Source organism: Notolepis coatsorum, assembly GCF_963971535.1.
Source record: "Notolepis coatsorum genome assembly, chromosome: 10".
Taxonomy (NCBI): Eukaryota; Metazoa; Chordata; class Actinopteri; order Aulopiformes; family Paralepididae; genus Notolepis; species Notolepis coatsorum.
The window spans coordinates 6,795,771-6,814,616 of record NC_140174.1 but is presented as its reverse complement, the minus strand read 5'-3'; the positions used below and the strand labels follow the sequence as shown (position 1 = coordinate 6,814,616).

Genomic DNA, 18,846 nt, shown 5'->3' with positions numbered 1-18,846 from the left:
GTGTGATAGTAAAGGGCTAACCTTCTGTCGTGTGGCAGTGAAAGGGTTAACCTTCCGCAGGGAAAAGGCCAGTTAGGGGGCGGTAGCGTCGAGCTTGTCCTCGAACAGTGGGAAGGAACACGCTGGGTTATTTTAACGTTTTTGTTTTAACGATACATTTATTATCGACCCCCCCCATCCCCCCTCCTCCTCCTCATCCCGTTACATTAGCCTCTTTGATTTGCATCGTTAAGACTTTCGGTTGACGATGAACTCGTTTTTCTTCGTTGTACGGTATTTTGAGCTGGGTCTATTATTGTATATCTCTGTAAATGACAAATGTTGAGTTTATATGAGCTGTGTGTATATTTAATGGAGCCGCACGAGGGAGAGGTTTATTAAAGTGGACGATGGAGAAGGCGCTAAAGAGTATCTTTTTCTAACTGGCCTGATGGGAAAAGGGCCTTTACCTCATGGAGGCTCGATCCCTGGGCTTCCTCACCTCCACACTAAAGGGAACAGCAGATTCACTATACAGTCCAGCGTGGGCCAGCAGCACTACTAGCCTTACCGGACGCTCGCTTTCAAGTAGAGCAGAGGTCAAGGCCTTCCCGACAACCCCCCCCCCCCCCCCCCCCCCTCTTCCCCCCCCCCCCCTCCGCTAAATCTGCCTTCTGGTGTTGTAGTTTTTCTCCTACAAGCTGAATTGAGAATATTTTTTCACAGTATTTCGCAGAGAGATTTTTTTTTTAGTAACCGGTCGGCGATTCTATCTGAATCTCTCTGCTTGTTTTGGAAGTTGATTTATTTTATTTTTATTTTTAGTATTATTATTATAATTTTTCTTCCATCCTCATGACAAATAATCCACTAATATCATCACTGTGCCGGGGGCGTCTTAGATATGAGAAATTGCGTATGTTTCAAACAAACGGCACGTACGCCGACGCCGCTTGGTCACCGGGCGCTGAAGACGGGACACCTGATGCCGTTTGACGACGCGGGGGCCGTTATGTCCTCGTTTGCGCGTGAGTGCATTTAACGCTCGGGAGTACTCTTTTAATTTTCCATCGAAGCCCAGTCTGGGTAAATCTCAAAACAGTCTTATGGGGAAGAGTGAATGTAGGGACTTGTGCTGTACGATGGTAAAGATATGAACTAATGTGGGCGGAGTGTGTTGTATACAGTGATCTATATAAATCAGTGGCTGTATGCTGTCTATTGCACTCGAATTTACAGGACCAAAAAGTCTGTGGACCGGAGAAAAGGAACACGGCCGGTATCTTGACTTCTTTTGGACCGAGTCTAGGGTTTGAAATAACGTGGATTTCTATCGAAGGGTGTGATATTGAATTGAATTATACCTCTAACCACACTGAACTCTTGTCGCACGTCATTCTTTTTTTTTTTTTAAGCAATTCTCCTTTTATTTTTCCTTATGCTGACATCTTAAATGGCCTGACCTTTCAACGTGACATTTTGTTCTCAGAAATGAGCTATAGCTGCAGACACAGCGCTACAAATGAGACTTTTACTCTTGACAAGATTAAATGCAACGTGTCACACAATCACCACGAGCTTAAAACAGTCGCGCTACCTTTTCAGCTTTTTACTGTAAATCAGCTAGTTGAACGAAGAGTTAACATTTAACAACTTGTGAACTGTAATTAATGAGAAATGGCGGAAAATATTTGCGTAAAGTGTAGAAATAATTTATTTTGTGTTTATTTTTTGTTGTTGTTGATTGTTTTATTGTATGAAAGGAAAAATGAGAAATTAACTAATTATGGGAAAGAACGAGATATCTCCACACCGGTGTGTTGTGTGTATGTGTTGTGTTTTTGCTTTTGTTAATGGAGTTCAAATTTTCCTACTGTTTTCCTTTTTATATATATATATACATTGCTGCTTGCTAATGTATCTTGTTTGAAAGGGTTATATAGTCTTGCTTTTTGAGTTTATCCTCTTCTCCGCAACCAATTCACTGTAGCTGTAAAATAAAACCAGATAACCAGTTTCACCGCTTAGTTATTGGAACGATACATTGGACAGTCATTACATCCGCTATTATCCATATCGCAACTTACAGTAAACACCGTAGGACAGACCAGCACACGACGACAAGCAGAGAAACGTAAGAGATGACCTCACTTCCGAGACGCTTTCTACCAAGCATCAACATTGCACATTTCGTAAGGGATTTTCCTCTCTCTTACTGTATCCTTGTGTTATGTTTTTCTTTTCTTTTTGTGTGTGTGTTTGTGAGTGTGTGTGTGTGTGTGTGTGTGGATCTGATCCATCAACAGCTTAATGGAAGAAGCCTCCAAAATGTTTGAACCGCTGGAAACGAGGTGTATATTATTGCGATCCGCACTCGTTTCATACTGTAAAACAAAACTATACAATATTGGTCCTGCTCACTTCAATGTGAACTTGAAGGGGGGGGGGGGGGAAGTCCAAGAGCGCTTTGTCGTCGCAACCTGGTTCACCAAGGAAAAATAGATTTCTCTAATCAGGAAAAGATTATATTAAGGGGAAAAAAAGGAACAATTGTATGAGAGGCCATGTTGTATGACCGTTACTTTCCTAAGTTGCTCTGTCTCTATTCTCTCTTTGTAATGTTTGATTCATGCATGTATTGAACTCTAATAAAGCACTAGCATTGTGTGATTCCTCCGTGTGGTTTGTGTTTTGTAGCGGCAGGGGTTCCCTTGGTTGCTTTTGGAGACCGGCGGGTTACAGGTTTGATTCCGTGCAACAGCCGGTGTGCCCCCCCATGCCTGTCGAAGTGTCCATTGAGCAAGGCACCGAACCCCTATCTAATCCAAATGAATGATCCCCGGCAACGTGTGTTTTTCCTCAGCAATGTGTGAAGAGATAAATTCCATTCACACTTATTCCACTATGTGTGATATGGCAACAGAGGTTCACTAAATCCTAATTCTATGGTAAACTGTACAGAGATGCCCTCGTACAGGCGTGTAAAGTACTTGAGTAATAATTGTACTTCGTTACAATACTTACCGTACTTTTCGGACTATAAGCCGCGGCTTTTCCCCCATTTTTCGACCCTGCGGCTTATATAAGGGTGCGGCTTATATGTGACTCGACGTGACCAAACCCGAAAATGTAAAAATCAAAATATTGCTTTTTTGACTGCATTGAAATGTTATTTATCTGTTCCCTTATTTGCTAAACTTAATACAACTTGTAAATGAGTTAATTCTTGTTATTTGTCCGACAGTATTGTGTCCCAATGCTAATTACATATGGTAATTAAACATTAAAACACCTGCGGCTTATAGTCCAGTGCGGCTTATATATGTACACATCATTCAATTTAGCTGCTGCGGCTTATAGTCAGGTGCGGCTTATAGTGCGAAAAGTACGAGTACTGTTTTGGGGGATTTGTACTTTACTCAAGTATTATTAGGTTTGTATACTTTGTACTTTTACTCAATTACATTTTAGAGAAAAATAAACTTACTTTTTACTCACTTTTTAATGCAGACCTACAAAGTACAAATCTCACAGGGCCAACCATTTTAATTAGTATATTTGTTACTCTCTGGCCGAACTAACGTTAACGTTATTAATCCTGCGGCCGCACTTTATTTAAAAACAGCCAATCAAATACCCATCAATGGAAAATGAACCCGCCCATACCCATGCTGATTGGTCCTTGTGCAAGACTAGAAAGCGGGGGTTTCTTTGATTAAACACCTGCTATCAGAAGAATAGACAGTCGGAAAAAAGTTTTTACTTTTACTTTTTAGTACTTTTTCACTTTTACTCAAGTGTGTTTTTAGCCAGATACTCTGACTTTTACTTGAGTACGATTTTGAGACGGTACCCATACTTTCACTTAAGTATAATTTCTGGGTACTTTTTACACCCCTGCCCTTGTAGGTAATCTACATTCACAACGTTTATGGCTATACCAGTCAAAGTATATTATAGCAAATACCGGTATGAATACTTATTGAACAACAATAACCTGTGCATAGCATTTAAAGTACTTAATATTCCCAAATACTTTTTTTTTATTTACTTTTATTTTTTGCTCCTGTCTGTTGCAGTGCAGTATTCTACTGTCACCCAAGTCCACTACTACATTCCACTGGACTCCTCTTCAGACCCAATGGCAGTTGAAGTTGACCTGTAGTAAACTCTGGCAATTTACCTTGGCATCTCTCTCTCTCTCTCTCTCTCTCTCTCTCTCTCTCTCTCTCTCTCTCTCTCTCTCTCTCTCTCTCTCTCTCTCTCGCTCTCATCTCTCTCTCTCTCTCTCTCTCTCTCTCTCTCTCTCTCTCTCTCTCTCTCTCTCTCTCTCTCTCTCTCTCTCAAGTGGTGGTGCTGGGGGAAGGGGGGCTGCCTAGCCCACACCCGGGGCCTCCCTATTGGTTGGTTGGGATCGCCTCATCCCAGAACATGGCCCCTCACATTCTGCTTCAGTCACTGGAACATTTTCCCGGTCAAAAAGGAAAAGAGGGGTGTGTCATACTACAGTAGACTAGAGTAGACTGGCCATGCTTCACACAGGATGCCTGTCTGACTGTCTCTGTCTGTCCTCTGTTCTCCGTCTTATAGCCTAACATTGTGAAGCTGCTGCAAAGGAAATGTATTGGGAGTTCTATTTTTATACATGTGACTGATATACAGTGAGCACTTCTGTTTCAAGTCATGTTGCATAACAGAGTGATGAATGGATTTCTCTCTCAAAGGTAAATCTGACCTTATGCTATTCTTGGTTTTTATTATCCACGTGTTGTTTGAAAGATTGATTTAGATTTACCTTTTTTCTTTTTTTTTATGTGGTTTTATGTATCTTTCTTTGGTTTAAATATAGCCCACCAGAAATGTGTCATGCATAAAAAAATGATGTGTATCAAAAGTAGGCCGACGCACACAGAACGTTATTAGAAGTAAATGGATTAGTAGGCAAATCGAACAAGTCAGAAATTCCGTGATAAATCTCACTTTTTTGCCACAATGGACCACGGTGAACATGTGTGTCCTGGCTGGCTGGCGTGGAACGTGCTGAGGGAGGGAGCATGGCGTCTCACCGTGGCAACCGTGCCACAACCTGTTGGAAATGAGTATACAAACTATTGAATGCGTGTAAAGCCTGAACGGTTACTCTCATAGGACCTGGTGGTGATTAATTGCACCTTCGACGAGGATAAATCATGCAACTGCTTCTAAAGAGGCTACACTTGTCTTTATCCTAATTTACACTTTGCACTTTTCTTTTTGCAGGAGTTTTTAACGTGGACCCCCTGGGCATCTCCAGGAAGGAGGGAGCAGCGTGCTTTGAACAGAAGACACAGAGGATCCAAACTATTTCTCTCTTTTCTCAGTCTCATCCCAAAATGTGTGTAGCCCCCCATCATGTCCCCCAACCGGATTATGTGATTTTTACATTCCACAAGATGTTAGCACACTCTAGTGGTCGGATAAGTGAAGTGTTACAGTACACGACATGTCAAAGGTCAAGTTGAGCGGGGAGGAGGAGGAGGGTGTGCCTCTCGCCGGGACTGGCTGAGTCTTAGGCGGCATAAGCAACAAATGTAGAATCATAATCAAATCTCCCGGTGTAAAAATCGATCTCCACAACCGGTAGTCACTCAGGCCCATATTAATACATAATCTTCTGTTGCAGCCCAACCCCCCCCCCCCCCCCCCCCCATCAGAGAAAGAAAGGCAAAGTTGTGTGCCCCTCAGTGAAAGCATGTAATTGTACATGTCTAACCCAATCAGGAGTATACGCTACAGAAAAACTCCGCCTCACTCTGCCACTGTTTCAGGGTCGGTGTCTTAACTATTAACAAGACTTCCCACCACAACCCAACAAACCACGTGTCTACCGTCTCGACAGGCGTCCAGACGACCTGCTGACCAGAGCTGTGGTGCATTGTAGTTGCATTGCATGTTTGTTCACCGCGTGCAATGTTACCGCTCTGCAACACAGAACTTGGCCGTAACGCAACCGCAAGCCGAGGGCGGTACACAGTTTCTATACGTATATATATACTCTCTTTTTTAGACTCTTTTCGTATCACAAACAGTACTGTATTTGTAAATCTGGTATGTCATAAATGTATAGATGTAGCAGTACTGTCTATCTGTATATATGTCATGTATGTCATATGATGAATTGAAAAGGGGGGACCCTGATGTAAACAAGACGAAAGTCTTTCTCTGGTCTGCATCCCCCTTAACAATTGTATGTATTGAGCCGTACTGTATATTGTACCCATTCTGCAATCTGTTAATAAAGTTTTCAATCAATCAATCAATCAATCAAGCTTCAGCTATGAAAACGCACGGAGGATGTCATATCAGTATACACAGCAAACGTTACTCAATTTGACATGGATAGCTGCGGCTATGCTGGTTTTCCACTGGAAAAGGGGTCCGATTGTGAATAACGACGCCAGCGAGAGAGTGTCGGTGCAGGGAGGCGGCGGTGCTTTGAAGCAGCGTGTGTGTTTACCTCTGAGATGCTCTGGGCAGATAGGCCCTCTTCTTGATGTGAGTTTACACCATGAGAGATCAACGACAAATATCTGGATGTCTGAGGACCATCCTCGTCATCCATCAGGGACCCTGCAGGCAGAGCTGCTCACTGTACAAACTGTTCTGCTGTAGCTACAGTTAGGCTGGGACACAAAAACAACCTTGTGCATAAGGATAATAATAATAATAAGGATGGACATAAGGTGATGATGTTTTACACACAAACCTCACCAAAGCCCATCCCCCTTTTTTTTATCAGTGTCTTATCACAATATTGAACAATCAATTGTTATTTAGTTGCACTTAGGTCTAAGAGCAACTGAAAGAACATTAAAAAAATATATATTTTAAGAATTATGCAAGTGTAAAAATGACCAGAATAAAGACTCTGTTCAACAGCCTTTTCTAATCCTTTACCCTCCGCTCCATGTGTCGATGTCATAGTAGCCAGGTGTATTATGTCCATTTGAATGTCAAGCCCTTTCCTCTATATAATATATTATATTATTTCATTTCATTTCGTTCACCCTTCTGGTCATTTGATATAAACCCAGGTCTGGGTTTGTTTTCCTAGCAGGGACATCCTTATAATATACTATAGCAGTCTGCACCATGCCAGCCAGGGCCCAAGGATTCAAACAGCAAATAAGAGTATAAATGTAAACATATGTCCACAAGTGGCATTGATTGACACGGTGTGCTGCAGCTGCATGGTGTTCTCATTCAAAGCACATTTAAAAATCCATTTAAAAAGCAGTGGCATATTCCACCCGAAACCATGCTGCTGCATGCTGCGGCTCGTATAGCCAGTAGCCAACTATCGAGGCTTCAAATGGCAAAGGGCAGAGATGTGTGTATGTCAAAAGCCTCCCGGCTATTTCAGCAATCTTCATTAACTTGCAGCTGAACCTGATATCATCATTCCAGTGCACGCACATTATTATAAGCATGTTGTAATCAGTTACAGTGTAGTCATATCATAGTACCCCCCAGTCAGTGAGTTGTACAGAGAGAAACGACAAGGCCCTCGTGATGATAAGAAATAAACTAAACAAAAACACTCTCATTAGAGCAACACACACCACGCTAAATATTTATCATTAGTTTTTCTTAGTCAAAGCCAGCGTGAAATCCAATTACAGGCAGCGCAACAAACAGTCTAAGATTAAATGACCTATTTGTGTTTATGATTTACCTGTTTATTATTAACGTTGCAGATCAACGGGTTCCCCCTCAATCTCCTCCACCTTCCTCTCTTAGTTCTTGCCCCACAGCGGCTCCCGGTAGCACAGCGGCGGCGTGCACCGGGAACAACCACCCGCGCGTAATGGAGTGCGCGCGTAATGGACCCCAAACACATTTCCATAAACAGGTGATGATGTGTGATTGCGTTGCGTGAGCCCGTCGGGTAATTAGAAGCAATTTGCCTGAAACTGTGAAAAAGACCAGTAGGAATAAAAAAAAAAAAACAGGCGAAACAAAAGGTTTTGCGTTCGGAATAGTTCTTTTTTTTTAATAGAGGCCACTTCACAGGGACACTATAAGCCAGTAGCAACAACACAAACGGTTTGATTTGATATATTCATTGACGATGTAATAATGTGCATTGACTTTTAGGGGCCACGTCACGTGGCTGCATGGGCCGCTTATTATTGGTTTTCTCTTTAGCTGTCTTGGAAAAAGAAAAGACCCCCTGCAGCCTCGGAGCACTTTATGCTAAGTTAATTTACCCAAATATATCCAGCCTGCTATTCAACATCAATGACTCTGTTAATGGAAAGCTGCTGATCCATAAACGCTTGTTGTGTGGTGGTGGTGGCAGGCAGGCAGGCAGGCAGCAGACGTTCGCTGGGGGGCAGTTCAAATATGAATGTTAAAAAAAAAGCCCCCGGATCGATCAGGGGCATTTTGCAAAGGAGGCATAAGGTGTGTTTAATTATAATTGTGCGTCAGGGGTTTGTTGGAGGTGGTGGAGGAGGCGGTGTTGGAACTGGTAAGGCAAGGGGGGGGGGGGGGGGCTTGTATTTAAATAGGGTCACATCTCGGGCCTCACCTCGCCTAGTGTTGTGCTATATTAAATGCCACTCATGTTAAGCGTGTTGAAACCCCACTCCTCTAATGTAGTCAAGGCATAATGTAAAGGTTATACATTGAGAAATGTCCCTTCAAACGGCACGGGAACCTGCGACATGATTGATCTCCCTTGTAAGGGAAATAAATGTTCAGCCAGAAAGACCGCCGTTCCTTCTTTGTATACCGTCCAATGTGTTTATGAATGTGATGTATTATAATTGGGAGTGCCTGAATTATAGGATTGGAGTCTTGTCAGTCAGACATGGATTTGAAAAGGTCAATAGGAAAGATTATAGCAAAGAGTCTGGGGAGCGTGTGGTGGTCTCTGCGCTGATTGAGCTTCATCATAATTAAGCTAAAAAAAATAGCAAATGTTGTCGCCTGCATTATTGCAGGTATAGGTATACGTTGTGAAGGTGATTTATCATTCGGAGCCCGGTGCCGCCCTTGCACACATTCAATAAAAATGAGAGGTAGGTAAAAAAAACTATAATAAAAGTACATTCTGGGGCGGCTACGTGGCGTAGTGGGCAAGGCGCTCGCCACGAAATCTGGAGACGCTGGGCTCGCCTGTTCGAGCCCAGCGCTCCACATTTGCTTTCAGTTTAGCTGGTCGTCCACACTAATACACATTGGCCGTATTACGGGGAGGGAAACTGATGGGTGGGGATCGGGGCGTTGTGGACAGCGACTCCTACAGGTCGGTTGGTGCGCCTGCGAAGTAGAATCAGGAAGTGTCGGGGGCAGCGTGAGCCTCCCACGCGTTACTCCTTGCCACTGAGAGATCGAGCTGCGCAGGTGAAAAGATGCGACTGCTGTTACCTCAAGTACCGGAGGGGACTTGTGCTATGTATGACTTAGTCCACATTGCAGCCGGCTTGTGGGAGGCAAGAAACAGCGTCCGTGACAGGGGAGGGTTGAATTGGATGATACGAAATTGGGATGGGAGAAAATATAGAAAATGGGAGAAAAAGTGGATCAAAAACTATAATAAAAGTACATTCTGTAATACTGCCACTCACTCAGGTTGGATGAAGAAGCAAAGGGGGAACAAAATTGAATTAGAAAGTATTTACCTTTTGTCTGTTATGGATGAATCGAGAATAGCATCCTCCTGACCCAGTTTACAGATTTCAGTTTTATGTGATTTTAAATCATTGCGATGGTCAGTGAAAGTGGCGCCCTTCTGCCTGACCCCGTGTACATGATGAGAACACCTACTGTAAAGCTAGTCTACTGTATGTCATCAGCACTATGGTCACCGGACACACTGACAACAGGGATATTGACACTGTAGTACTGTAATGGTGTTTTTCTTTTGCATGATCGCTAATATACTGTAATGCTCTCTTTAAAGTAACAATGTGTCTTCCCCCCCCCCCTCCCTTTTTTATTATTAACACTTTAAGTGCCGGAAACGTGTTTAGGCGTCTTTCCTAGCCATGCTCAAGTTGCCTAGGACGCCGTAACTCGTCTTTGATATCAATATTTCAAAAATCTGTGATCAGAATCATATTTCCCCTCTGCAGCCTTCACACACAGTTCTGATCTCCTCTCAATCCTCTAGCGGTTCAAGAGCGCCATCTGGTGGCCGATCGGCAGATCGCCCAACAGGAAGTCATGTGGATGAAGTGGTGATCACCCATATTACTTCCGGGCACTCGCTATAGGTCCCGGGACTCGAGCTCGACACAATACATAGCGATCCGTTGCCAATAACTCGATAAACAACATGATTTGGACGTATATACTATTATACAACCTGGAAATGGACCGGGTATTTCGACATCCCATAATGGAAAACTGTCTCCTCCACGCTGATCGCCCAACGGCCCGAGGAGACTGGGGTGAGTTTTAGCGTGTAATATTACCGTGTTCGATACTAACTGCTATGATGAACATTTGACCCACATTAGATGAATGGTATAACGCTGCCCACGGAATTATAAACGCCCCCTCGCCCATCCGGTCAACATCAGATGACGTGTAGTAACTTCCAGAAGTACGTCCAGTTGGAATTTTTTATATCGCGCCGATTGCTATCAAACTGTATTTCATCATCAATATAATGCATTTGGGGCTATAAATCACGTTCTGGAGAAAGCTGCAGAAAGAGATGAAAACATACTTATACTTTAGACCATATTTTAGTATGAATATGTGAATGAAAAAGTTTAACGTTGCTACACAATGAACAATACATATAGGACCTTGAATGGGCCCTAATAATGGCAATCTAGCAATAGAATTTAAAAAGTTATAGCCCTGCAAAGAAGGGGAACTTCTCCATGTTAAATAGAGCTGGCAACGGATGGTATATCATGAATTTAACCTCCGGCAGTTAAAGTGTTTATTAATCAAGGTCTGGACGCGTGTACAGAGCAAATTAAGACCACCACCGTGCACCACGGCTTAGTGTCGTCACGTCTCACCAGATACCGTTTTTTGCGGCTGGATCAGCGAAGGGGAGTGCCGTGTTTTAAGTGCCGGTGGTGTCAATTTCCGTTGTACACATCATGTACACACGCACACGCACACGCTCCGGAACTCCAGACGGAAAAAAGCGACACATTGTCGCTTTAAATGTCGCTTTTCCCCCCCCCCCCAATCCTGAAAGCACCACACAATACTGTACCTCTCCGTAATGCTCCCCGTTTACACTTTTCAAGTCAATTAGATCCCTTTAACGAGGAGGACGCCGTCTTTAGATGTCCTATTAATCTCCCAACGTTGGACACACAAATGTTAATGACAGAAAAAAAAACATCAGAGTTCATTCTCCTAGAGAAACTCACACCTATAGTCCGTTCTCTCGGCGTCCTCTGAATTACAATCGTCCATCGCTCTCCTCCGTCTCTCTCTCTCACAGAGTCCAGAAGTGCAGGTTGAGATGTTGAGGCTCCAGCAGGTGAATGGGGGGCCCCCCCGCCACCGAGGGCCCTATGTTCATGCCGCCGTGGTGGGCGTGGGGGGGGGGTCTGAACCCCGGCAAGGGCGGGGGGTCCGGCGTGGACAGGATGTAGTCGATGCTGAACTTGATTTCCGGTTCCGGTTTGTTGCCCTGAGCGTTGGGGTTGGTGGGGACCGGCGGGGGGTTCTGTTGAGGCGGGCCAGGAGGAGGAGGAGGTCTGCTGTTGTTGTGTCTGTCGGGGTTCAAAGGGCAGAGCGCCGCGGAGGCCGAGGAGGCCGAGGGCCCCCCCCCCTGCTGGTTGCCGTGGCTCTCCGGCGGCGGGGGCTGAAAGGGGGGCTCTGCAGCCGCGGAGTCACGGAAGCCCATCTTCATGTTCCGCCGGCGTCGGCGTCGACGGAAGTTCCCGTTCTCGAACAGGTCGAGCATCGACTCGCAGCCGGTGGCGAAAGTCCAGTAGTTGCCTTTGCCTTTCTCGTTGCCCTCGGTCCGCGGGACCTGGTGTGGAGAGAGAGAGGCGGGTGGGTGGGAGGGAAATATACATACGGTGGGTAGAGAATATGTACATGCGGTGGGGAGGAGACTGTCTATTAGGAGGTGGTGGGGGTTTTGGGCATTTACGGTGGCCAGTTTCGAATTGCAGCCTCCCGTAGGTGCTCTTTAAGAGCGGTTTTGAATGTGGGCAGGGATTCACATTCCTTTACAGCTTTGGGTAGGGCGTTCCACCTGGTGTGGAGAGAGAGAGGCGGGTGGGTGGGTGAGAGGCAGCAGTGGAGCGGCACCACGGCCCTCTGAGTTCAGTTTGACACTCGCCGTGGTGGTGTTACAGAAATATCACACCCGGTTCTCTCACAGTTGCACTGAATGTCGTGAAATAACAACGTGCCAACTTCACACAATCTAAAGTCAACGTTTGTAATACGATACGTGTTGGATAACGTTGTTGTAGCCAACAATAGAATCATAAGCAGTTCAAGAGTGTGACAGATTTCAAATCAAATGTCTTGATGATGAGTGGTAATGACATAAATAAATACATAATACATAAATAAATAAATAGCCAAACAACTATATTGAACCCTTGCACCGAAGAACCATTTTGAAATGAAGAAATACTTTGGACAGCTCCCACGTGTTTACAGTAAAAATGAGTCCAAATCACTCTGGAATGTGATCAACCTCTACTGTCTTTAACCCTTTCACTGCCACGCGACGACAGAAGGTCAGCCCTTTACTATCACACGCGGATGCAGAGCTAATGATGCTGCTAATGATGGAGCATCGCCGTCGTCGGTTGTGTGATATAGTAAAGGGCTAACCTTCTGTATTGTCACAGTGAAAAGGGTTAACCGGCTGTCGCGTGGCAGTGAAAGGGTTAACTATGAATGAACACAACCCTCTTCTTACCATCTTTATATAATAGAGTTTGGAAAACATTGCTCCTCTGAAAATGTCAAATGGAGTTACGTGGTTCTTCTTCGTCTGAGGCACTTACAGAAGATCCGCAGAATAGTAAACGTATATAATAATAATAATAATAATAATAATAATAATAATAATAATAATAATAATAATAATAATAATAATAATAATAATGATAATAATAATAATAATAATAATAATAATAATAATAATAATAATAATAATAATAATAATAATAATAATAATAATAATAATAATAATAATAATAATAATAATAATAATAATAATAATAATAATAATGATGCCTGTGTACCTTGATGAAGCAGCTATTGAGCGAGAGGTTATGTCGTATGGAGTTCTGCCAGGCTCTCTGGTTGGACCTGTAGTAGGGGAACCTCTTCATGATGAACTCGTAGATGCCCGACAGAGTGACTCTCTGCTCGGGACTCTGCTGGATGGCCATGGCTATCAGGGCTATGTAACTGACGGACAGAATAATACACACATAAATAAATTAATATATATAATTCATGATTATCACATGGTCATCATTATAGCATAATACAACCGATACTGGTATGACATTAATAAAAGGTGGATAATATTTTTTAAGTAACTGAGGAAAAAAAGAACTGCATAATTCTTGCTAATAATATTGCTGAAACAATGTCATAGTTCATTCATAGCATTATAGTTTTAAAAAATGTAAGCTGAATTCTAAAATAAAATGTATTTAATGATCATGTAGTTATATAAATTAATAACCTAGTACATTTAGACATATTTTAATCAAACACAATTTGTACAATTCAATAGGACATACAATGTGTTACACATTATTCAGAATCAAAGTTCATATTGATTTAAAAATAAAAAGAAAAAAAATCATACCTGTACGCAGGTCTGCACATCTTCTTCTCCTCATCTGTGCTAGAGGTGGGGTATCCATCTCCGTCATAGTTAAAACAGTTATAAGGATACTGAGAGTTATCGAACATATCTAGACCTTATAACCTCACTATCCAGTCAAGCTCGCTTCATCTAATTCAAACACAGAAGTAACTTGTATTTACTTCTGCTGCCTCCTCGGATACGACGGTGAAAAACCCCCCCTAACACTTGGGTGTGTGTGTGAAGCAAGCCGCTCTGCTTGCTGAGGTTGCCAGTCACAGAATGACTTCCACAGCGTCGTCTGTCTCAGCCCCCCCCCCTCTGTGATGTGGACTGGTGCCCAGGGGCCCCCCCCCCCTCTCTCTCCTCATCCACGGTCGGTCCCCAGGTAGCACAGAGCCGATAAGGCACCAAATTGCTTGGCCCCGGCGAATATACGGGGCTGCCTTGACCGTCTGAACCCGGGGCGTGATCAACTGGTAGCAGGACAAATCCCCTTCTCTCTCCGAGCTTTGATTCTGGGTGGTCCCGACGAGTTTAGGCTGGGGGGGTTGGGGGGGGGGGGGGGGAGTGTTGACTCCATGTTTTGTCTTGTTTCTTTTTCTAGGCTAATCTAGCTAGCAGTACTTAAACAACAAACCCAATACCAACAAACAAGTGCCTTTGCATCTTTGTTTTCTTTCCCGAGTTTTCCATCGGGCTCTTCGGGGTGGGGGGGGTGGGGGGGGGGGTGCCCCGAATCCCCCCGTCGTCTAGGTTTTTTCTCGAGGGCCACGCAGACGTTTAGTCAACAAGGCGAGTTTTGTAGATCTGTAATCTGTAATGTTCTTTAATGGCCATAAATTGTTTCCGTGGCTAAAAGAGGGGATGTGTGCTTCGACGGGCTCTTAACGGGGCAATTGGGGGTCTGTCCCGTGAGGCGACAGAGAGAGGCCGGGGAAAACAGCCCCGGGCGCAGGGCCTCCCTGTGTGTGTGGCCCTTGATGCGCGAGATAGGCTCTTGTTGTAGCATGGCACTGTGCGCCTCAATCGATGCGGCCCAGGACAACAAAAAAAAAAAAAAAATACAATTCCGTGTTTATTTCTCGTAGGCTAATGAAGCAGCAAAAAGGTCAACATTGTTGTTCATTGTTAGCGAGATAGGCCTACACACATTCTTTTGCCTGTCTGACATTTTCTATTGTTTTATTTTGTGACTTCTAGGCTATTATTTCAATTTTATTTGGTTGAGGAAAATGTTTATAATTTTCATCATAATGAAGTATAGCCTAAGCAGACCAGCTGTTGCCAATTTTGTTGACTCCTTTAAAAAAATATACATGAAGCTCAAATAAACAAGAGCTCAGAACAAAGACCTGCATATGAACTCTATTTAGAGCTATGATCAAATCCTAGAACACATGAACCGCAATCATTACAAGAAGTCATTAAATGTTATTCCGTCCAGACCGCCCGCCAGAGGAGGTGCGACGTGTGACACACGAGCGCAGAGAGAGAGAAAACGGCAGAGAAACCCAAAAAAGAGAAGGAGGAGGAGGAGACGAGGTCCCGAGCGAGAGTGGAATCTGATAATAAGGAAGGACCTCCTCCTCCTCCTCTCCCCGGAAACCGCGGCGGCTCATTCCCATGACGACGCTTCCTCCCTGCCGACCGACCGACCGTCTGCGGCTGGCTGGCTGGCCACAGCGATTACAGGTTGTTATAGTTTCTTCACCGCGGCGGTCACTTCTCCATCCATCCTCTGATGGTTGTCTCTGGACCCTGCTTCCTCCATTCATAGACCCGACTGTGTGTCTCCCGTTGAGTGTGTGTGTGTGTGTGTGTGCGTGTGCGTGCGTGTGTGTGTGTGTGTATAGTACATGCATTTCATGTAAACCAACCGGCTGGCTTTTCCGGGGGCCGGTCCTCGGAGAGAGAGAGAGAGAGAGGCTGGAGAAAGGTTATCAAAACACAACAGCGCTCGACTGTGGGAACTGTAAACATGTTTATGTTAAAGAGCCGGAGCTGAGGGCCATTTTCATTTTGCACGGTGCTGTGCAGTCATCCCCATTACCACTCGCATTCACTGGCAAATTACAGCGGGGCTGTGTACAGCGCTGGAGATAAGGCCCCCTTAACACACTCCAGTCATGAATACAGAAGCAAATAGGCCTACTGGCTACTGTGGGACAAGTGGTTCCTTAAACAACGTCTTCACGTCGAGGACCCCCCATAAGTGGACTCCCGTTTGATATGGCTTTGTCTCAGGGACGGGTACTTGAGTATTTGTTTGTTTGCTTTGATATAATAGTACAGAGGTGTGTACACTACTACAGTAGCTGGCTGCACTGTTGCGTGGTCGACACTAGTAGGGAGGGAGAGTGAAACCTATTGTCAGAAGAATAGACATTCCCGTCCAACTAACCAGTGTTTTTTTTTTTTATCCACTTTTTCTCCCATTTTCTATATTTTCTCCCATCCCAATTTCGTATCATCCAATTCAACCCTCCCCTGTCACGAACGCTGTTTCTTGCCTCCCACAAGCCGGCTGCAATGTGGACTAAGTCATACATAGCACAAGTCCCCTCCGGTACTTGAGGTAACAGCAGTCGCATCTTTTCACCTGCGCAGCTCGATCTCTCAGTGGCGAGGAGTAACGCGTGGGAGGCTCACGCTGCCCCCGACACTTCCTGATTCTACTGCGCAGGCGCACCAACCGACCTGTAGGAGTCGCTGTCCACAACGCCCGATCCCCACCCATCAGTTTCCCACCCCCTAATACGGCCAATGTGTATTAGTATGAACGACCAGCTAAACTGAAAGCAATGTGGAGCGCTGGGCTGGAACAGGCAAGCCCAGCGTCTCCGTCATTCGTGGCGAGCGCCTTGCCCACTACGCCACGTAGCCGCCCATTACTTGAGTATTTGTTTGTTTGCTTTGATATAATAGTACAGAGGTGTGTACACTACTACAGTAGCTGGCTGCACTGTTGCGTGATCGACACTAGTGGGGAGGGAGAGTGAAACCTATTGTCAGAAGAATAGACATTCCAGTCCAACTAACCAGTGTTGTGTAGTGACTCGAGTCTGAGTCCTGGACTGATTTTCAGGACTCGTCGTGACTCAACTTGGACTTGAGCACTGATGACTCGGACTCGGACTCGAGCATTGACTGCATTCGGACTCGGAAAGGTGCAGACGAGGACTCGGACTTGTTAATTGATAGTTATTTAATTTTTTTTTAAATTTAATATTAATAGGCCCTAATCATTTGGCATAAGATATTGAAGGCCAGTGCATTTGTTTGGCTATTGTGTCACAAAGTAAATAAACTCCCTTTGAAATGGTGACCGCTGTGTCATTTATGTTTAATGTGACCGTTTTTTATTTGTATGTCAGCTCTTTGACTGCCAGAGTGGAGTGGACTCAACCTTGATGACTTGGACACGGACTCGGACTAGGGTAATGATGACTCGACTCGGACTTGGACTCGGACTCGAACACTGGGGACTCGAGACTCGAGATTTAGTGACTCGACTACAACACTGATTCTTTTATTTTATTTAATTTTTTCTCCGCCTGATTTTCTATGCTTTTCCTCCCCGTCCCAATTTAGTCGTTATGCCAATTCCCCCCCTCCCCTACCTGGTTGTTGTGCGCATGTTCCCCCTACTGGTCGGTACAAGGGAACCCTGAAGTCCACCACCTGCTTCCTCCGACACATGCGGAGACAGCCAGCGGCTCTCTTCTCACCTGGCAGCGAGGACTCTCATTGGTGAAGCGAAACGCGTGGGAGGTCACGCTGCCTTCACCACTTCCTGCCTTTCGCTGAGCAGGCGCCCATACCTGACCTGTAGGTGTTGCTGTCCACAACGCCAGATTACCACCCATCGACTTCCCTCCCGCTAACTCAGCCAAACGAGTTAGTATGACGACCGGCCCAAGCCGCAGGCAATGCTGACTCCGGGAGTCGAGACCACAGCCTCTTGCATTGGTGACGAGCGCAATCTCCGCTACACCACCCGACCGCCCTACAACACTGATTCTAACACATTCTCTCTTTGTGCTACAGTCGTTAACTTTGAATCCTCATTTCTCCCTCACTCTGAGAACCAGTGGTGAACAGTAGGCTGTTAGACCAATCTGTGACTGAATTATTGATACACAGTGCTGGAAAGTCACTAAGTATTTTAACTCAAGTACTAACTAAGTACAATTCCAAGGTACTTGCACCTTACTTGAGTATTTTCATTTGAGGGAACTTTGTACCATTTGCTCCTAAAAAAATACACAAACATCATGTAGAATGCATGCTTTTACTTTTGATACTTATTAAAGGTGCTATAGATAACATGCAGCCACTAGATGTCACTCTAGAGAGCACCAGCATGTACATTTGATCCAATCAGGTGCATTCCACATTTGGGGAAATGGGAAGTAGCCTGTAACATGTAAACAACATTCATTTTGGGCCCACCAACATTTTTAATCAATTAATCAATCATTTATTTGGGGAAAAGCAATACTAATTTTCTAAAAACCTCTCTGCATGTTTTATAAAAAAAAAATATATATATATATATAATAATTATTACTCTACATACATTTTTTATCTATAGCACCTTTAAGTACATTCAATAGCAAATATTTCTCTACTTTCAATTAAGTAAAACTTTGAACGGAGGACTTTTACTTTTACCAGAGTACTATTTTTATCTGGATATTTCTACTTGATACCTCACTAAAAATAGCATCTGGCTTCAACACGTCCCTAGAAGACCCACATCTCCAGGCCTCCGATCTCATCCGTCTCCCAGCCCTCCCGGGGTGCCCCGGACAGCTACCTCTCTCGTGGGGGGGTTACAATGTGACCGCTGGACCCCTGCTCCCCCTGGAGGTCGCCACGATCACACGCATACCACGACACGTCGTCCAATCATTCACCCGAGAGCAAATACACACAGCTGTTTCCACGCTGGGTATATACACATTAGAAACGAGATAAAGTGAGATATATACAAACCTAGACACAACATAAACACACGCCTCTTAATCAAAGAGATTTTAAACCATATG

General features: G+C 44.4%; 1 protein-coding gene across 1 annotated transcript; it reads right to left on the bottom strand.

The window, feature by feature from the left end:
- Positions 1 to 10,695: 10,695 nt before the first annotated feature.
- On the bottom strand, positions 10,696 to 14,059 carry foxl3 (forkhead box L3). Its single transcript, XM_084323634.1, has 3 exons — positions 13,793 to 14,059; positions 13,215 to 13,383; positions 10,696 to 11,977 (listed from the first exon to the last, which is right to left on the bottom strand). Exons 1-3 carry the CDS (start codon positions 13,897 to 13,899, stop codon positions 11,435 to 11,437), a joined length of 819 nt encoding a protein of 272 aa, XP_084179760.1. The 5' UTR covers positions 13,900 to 14,059; the 3' UTR covers positions 10,696 to 11,434.
- Between the last annotated feature and the right edge of the window lie 4,787 nt (positions 14,060 to 18,846).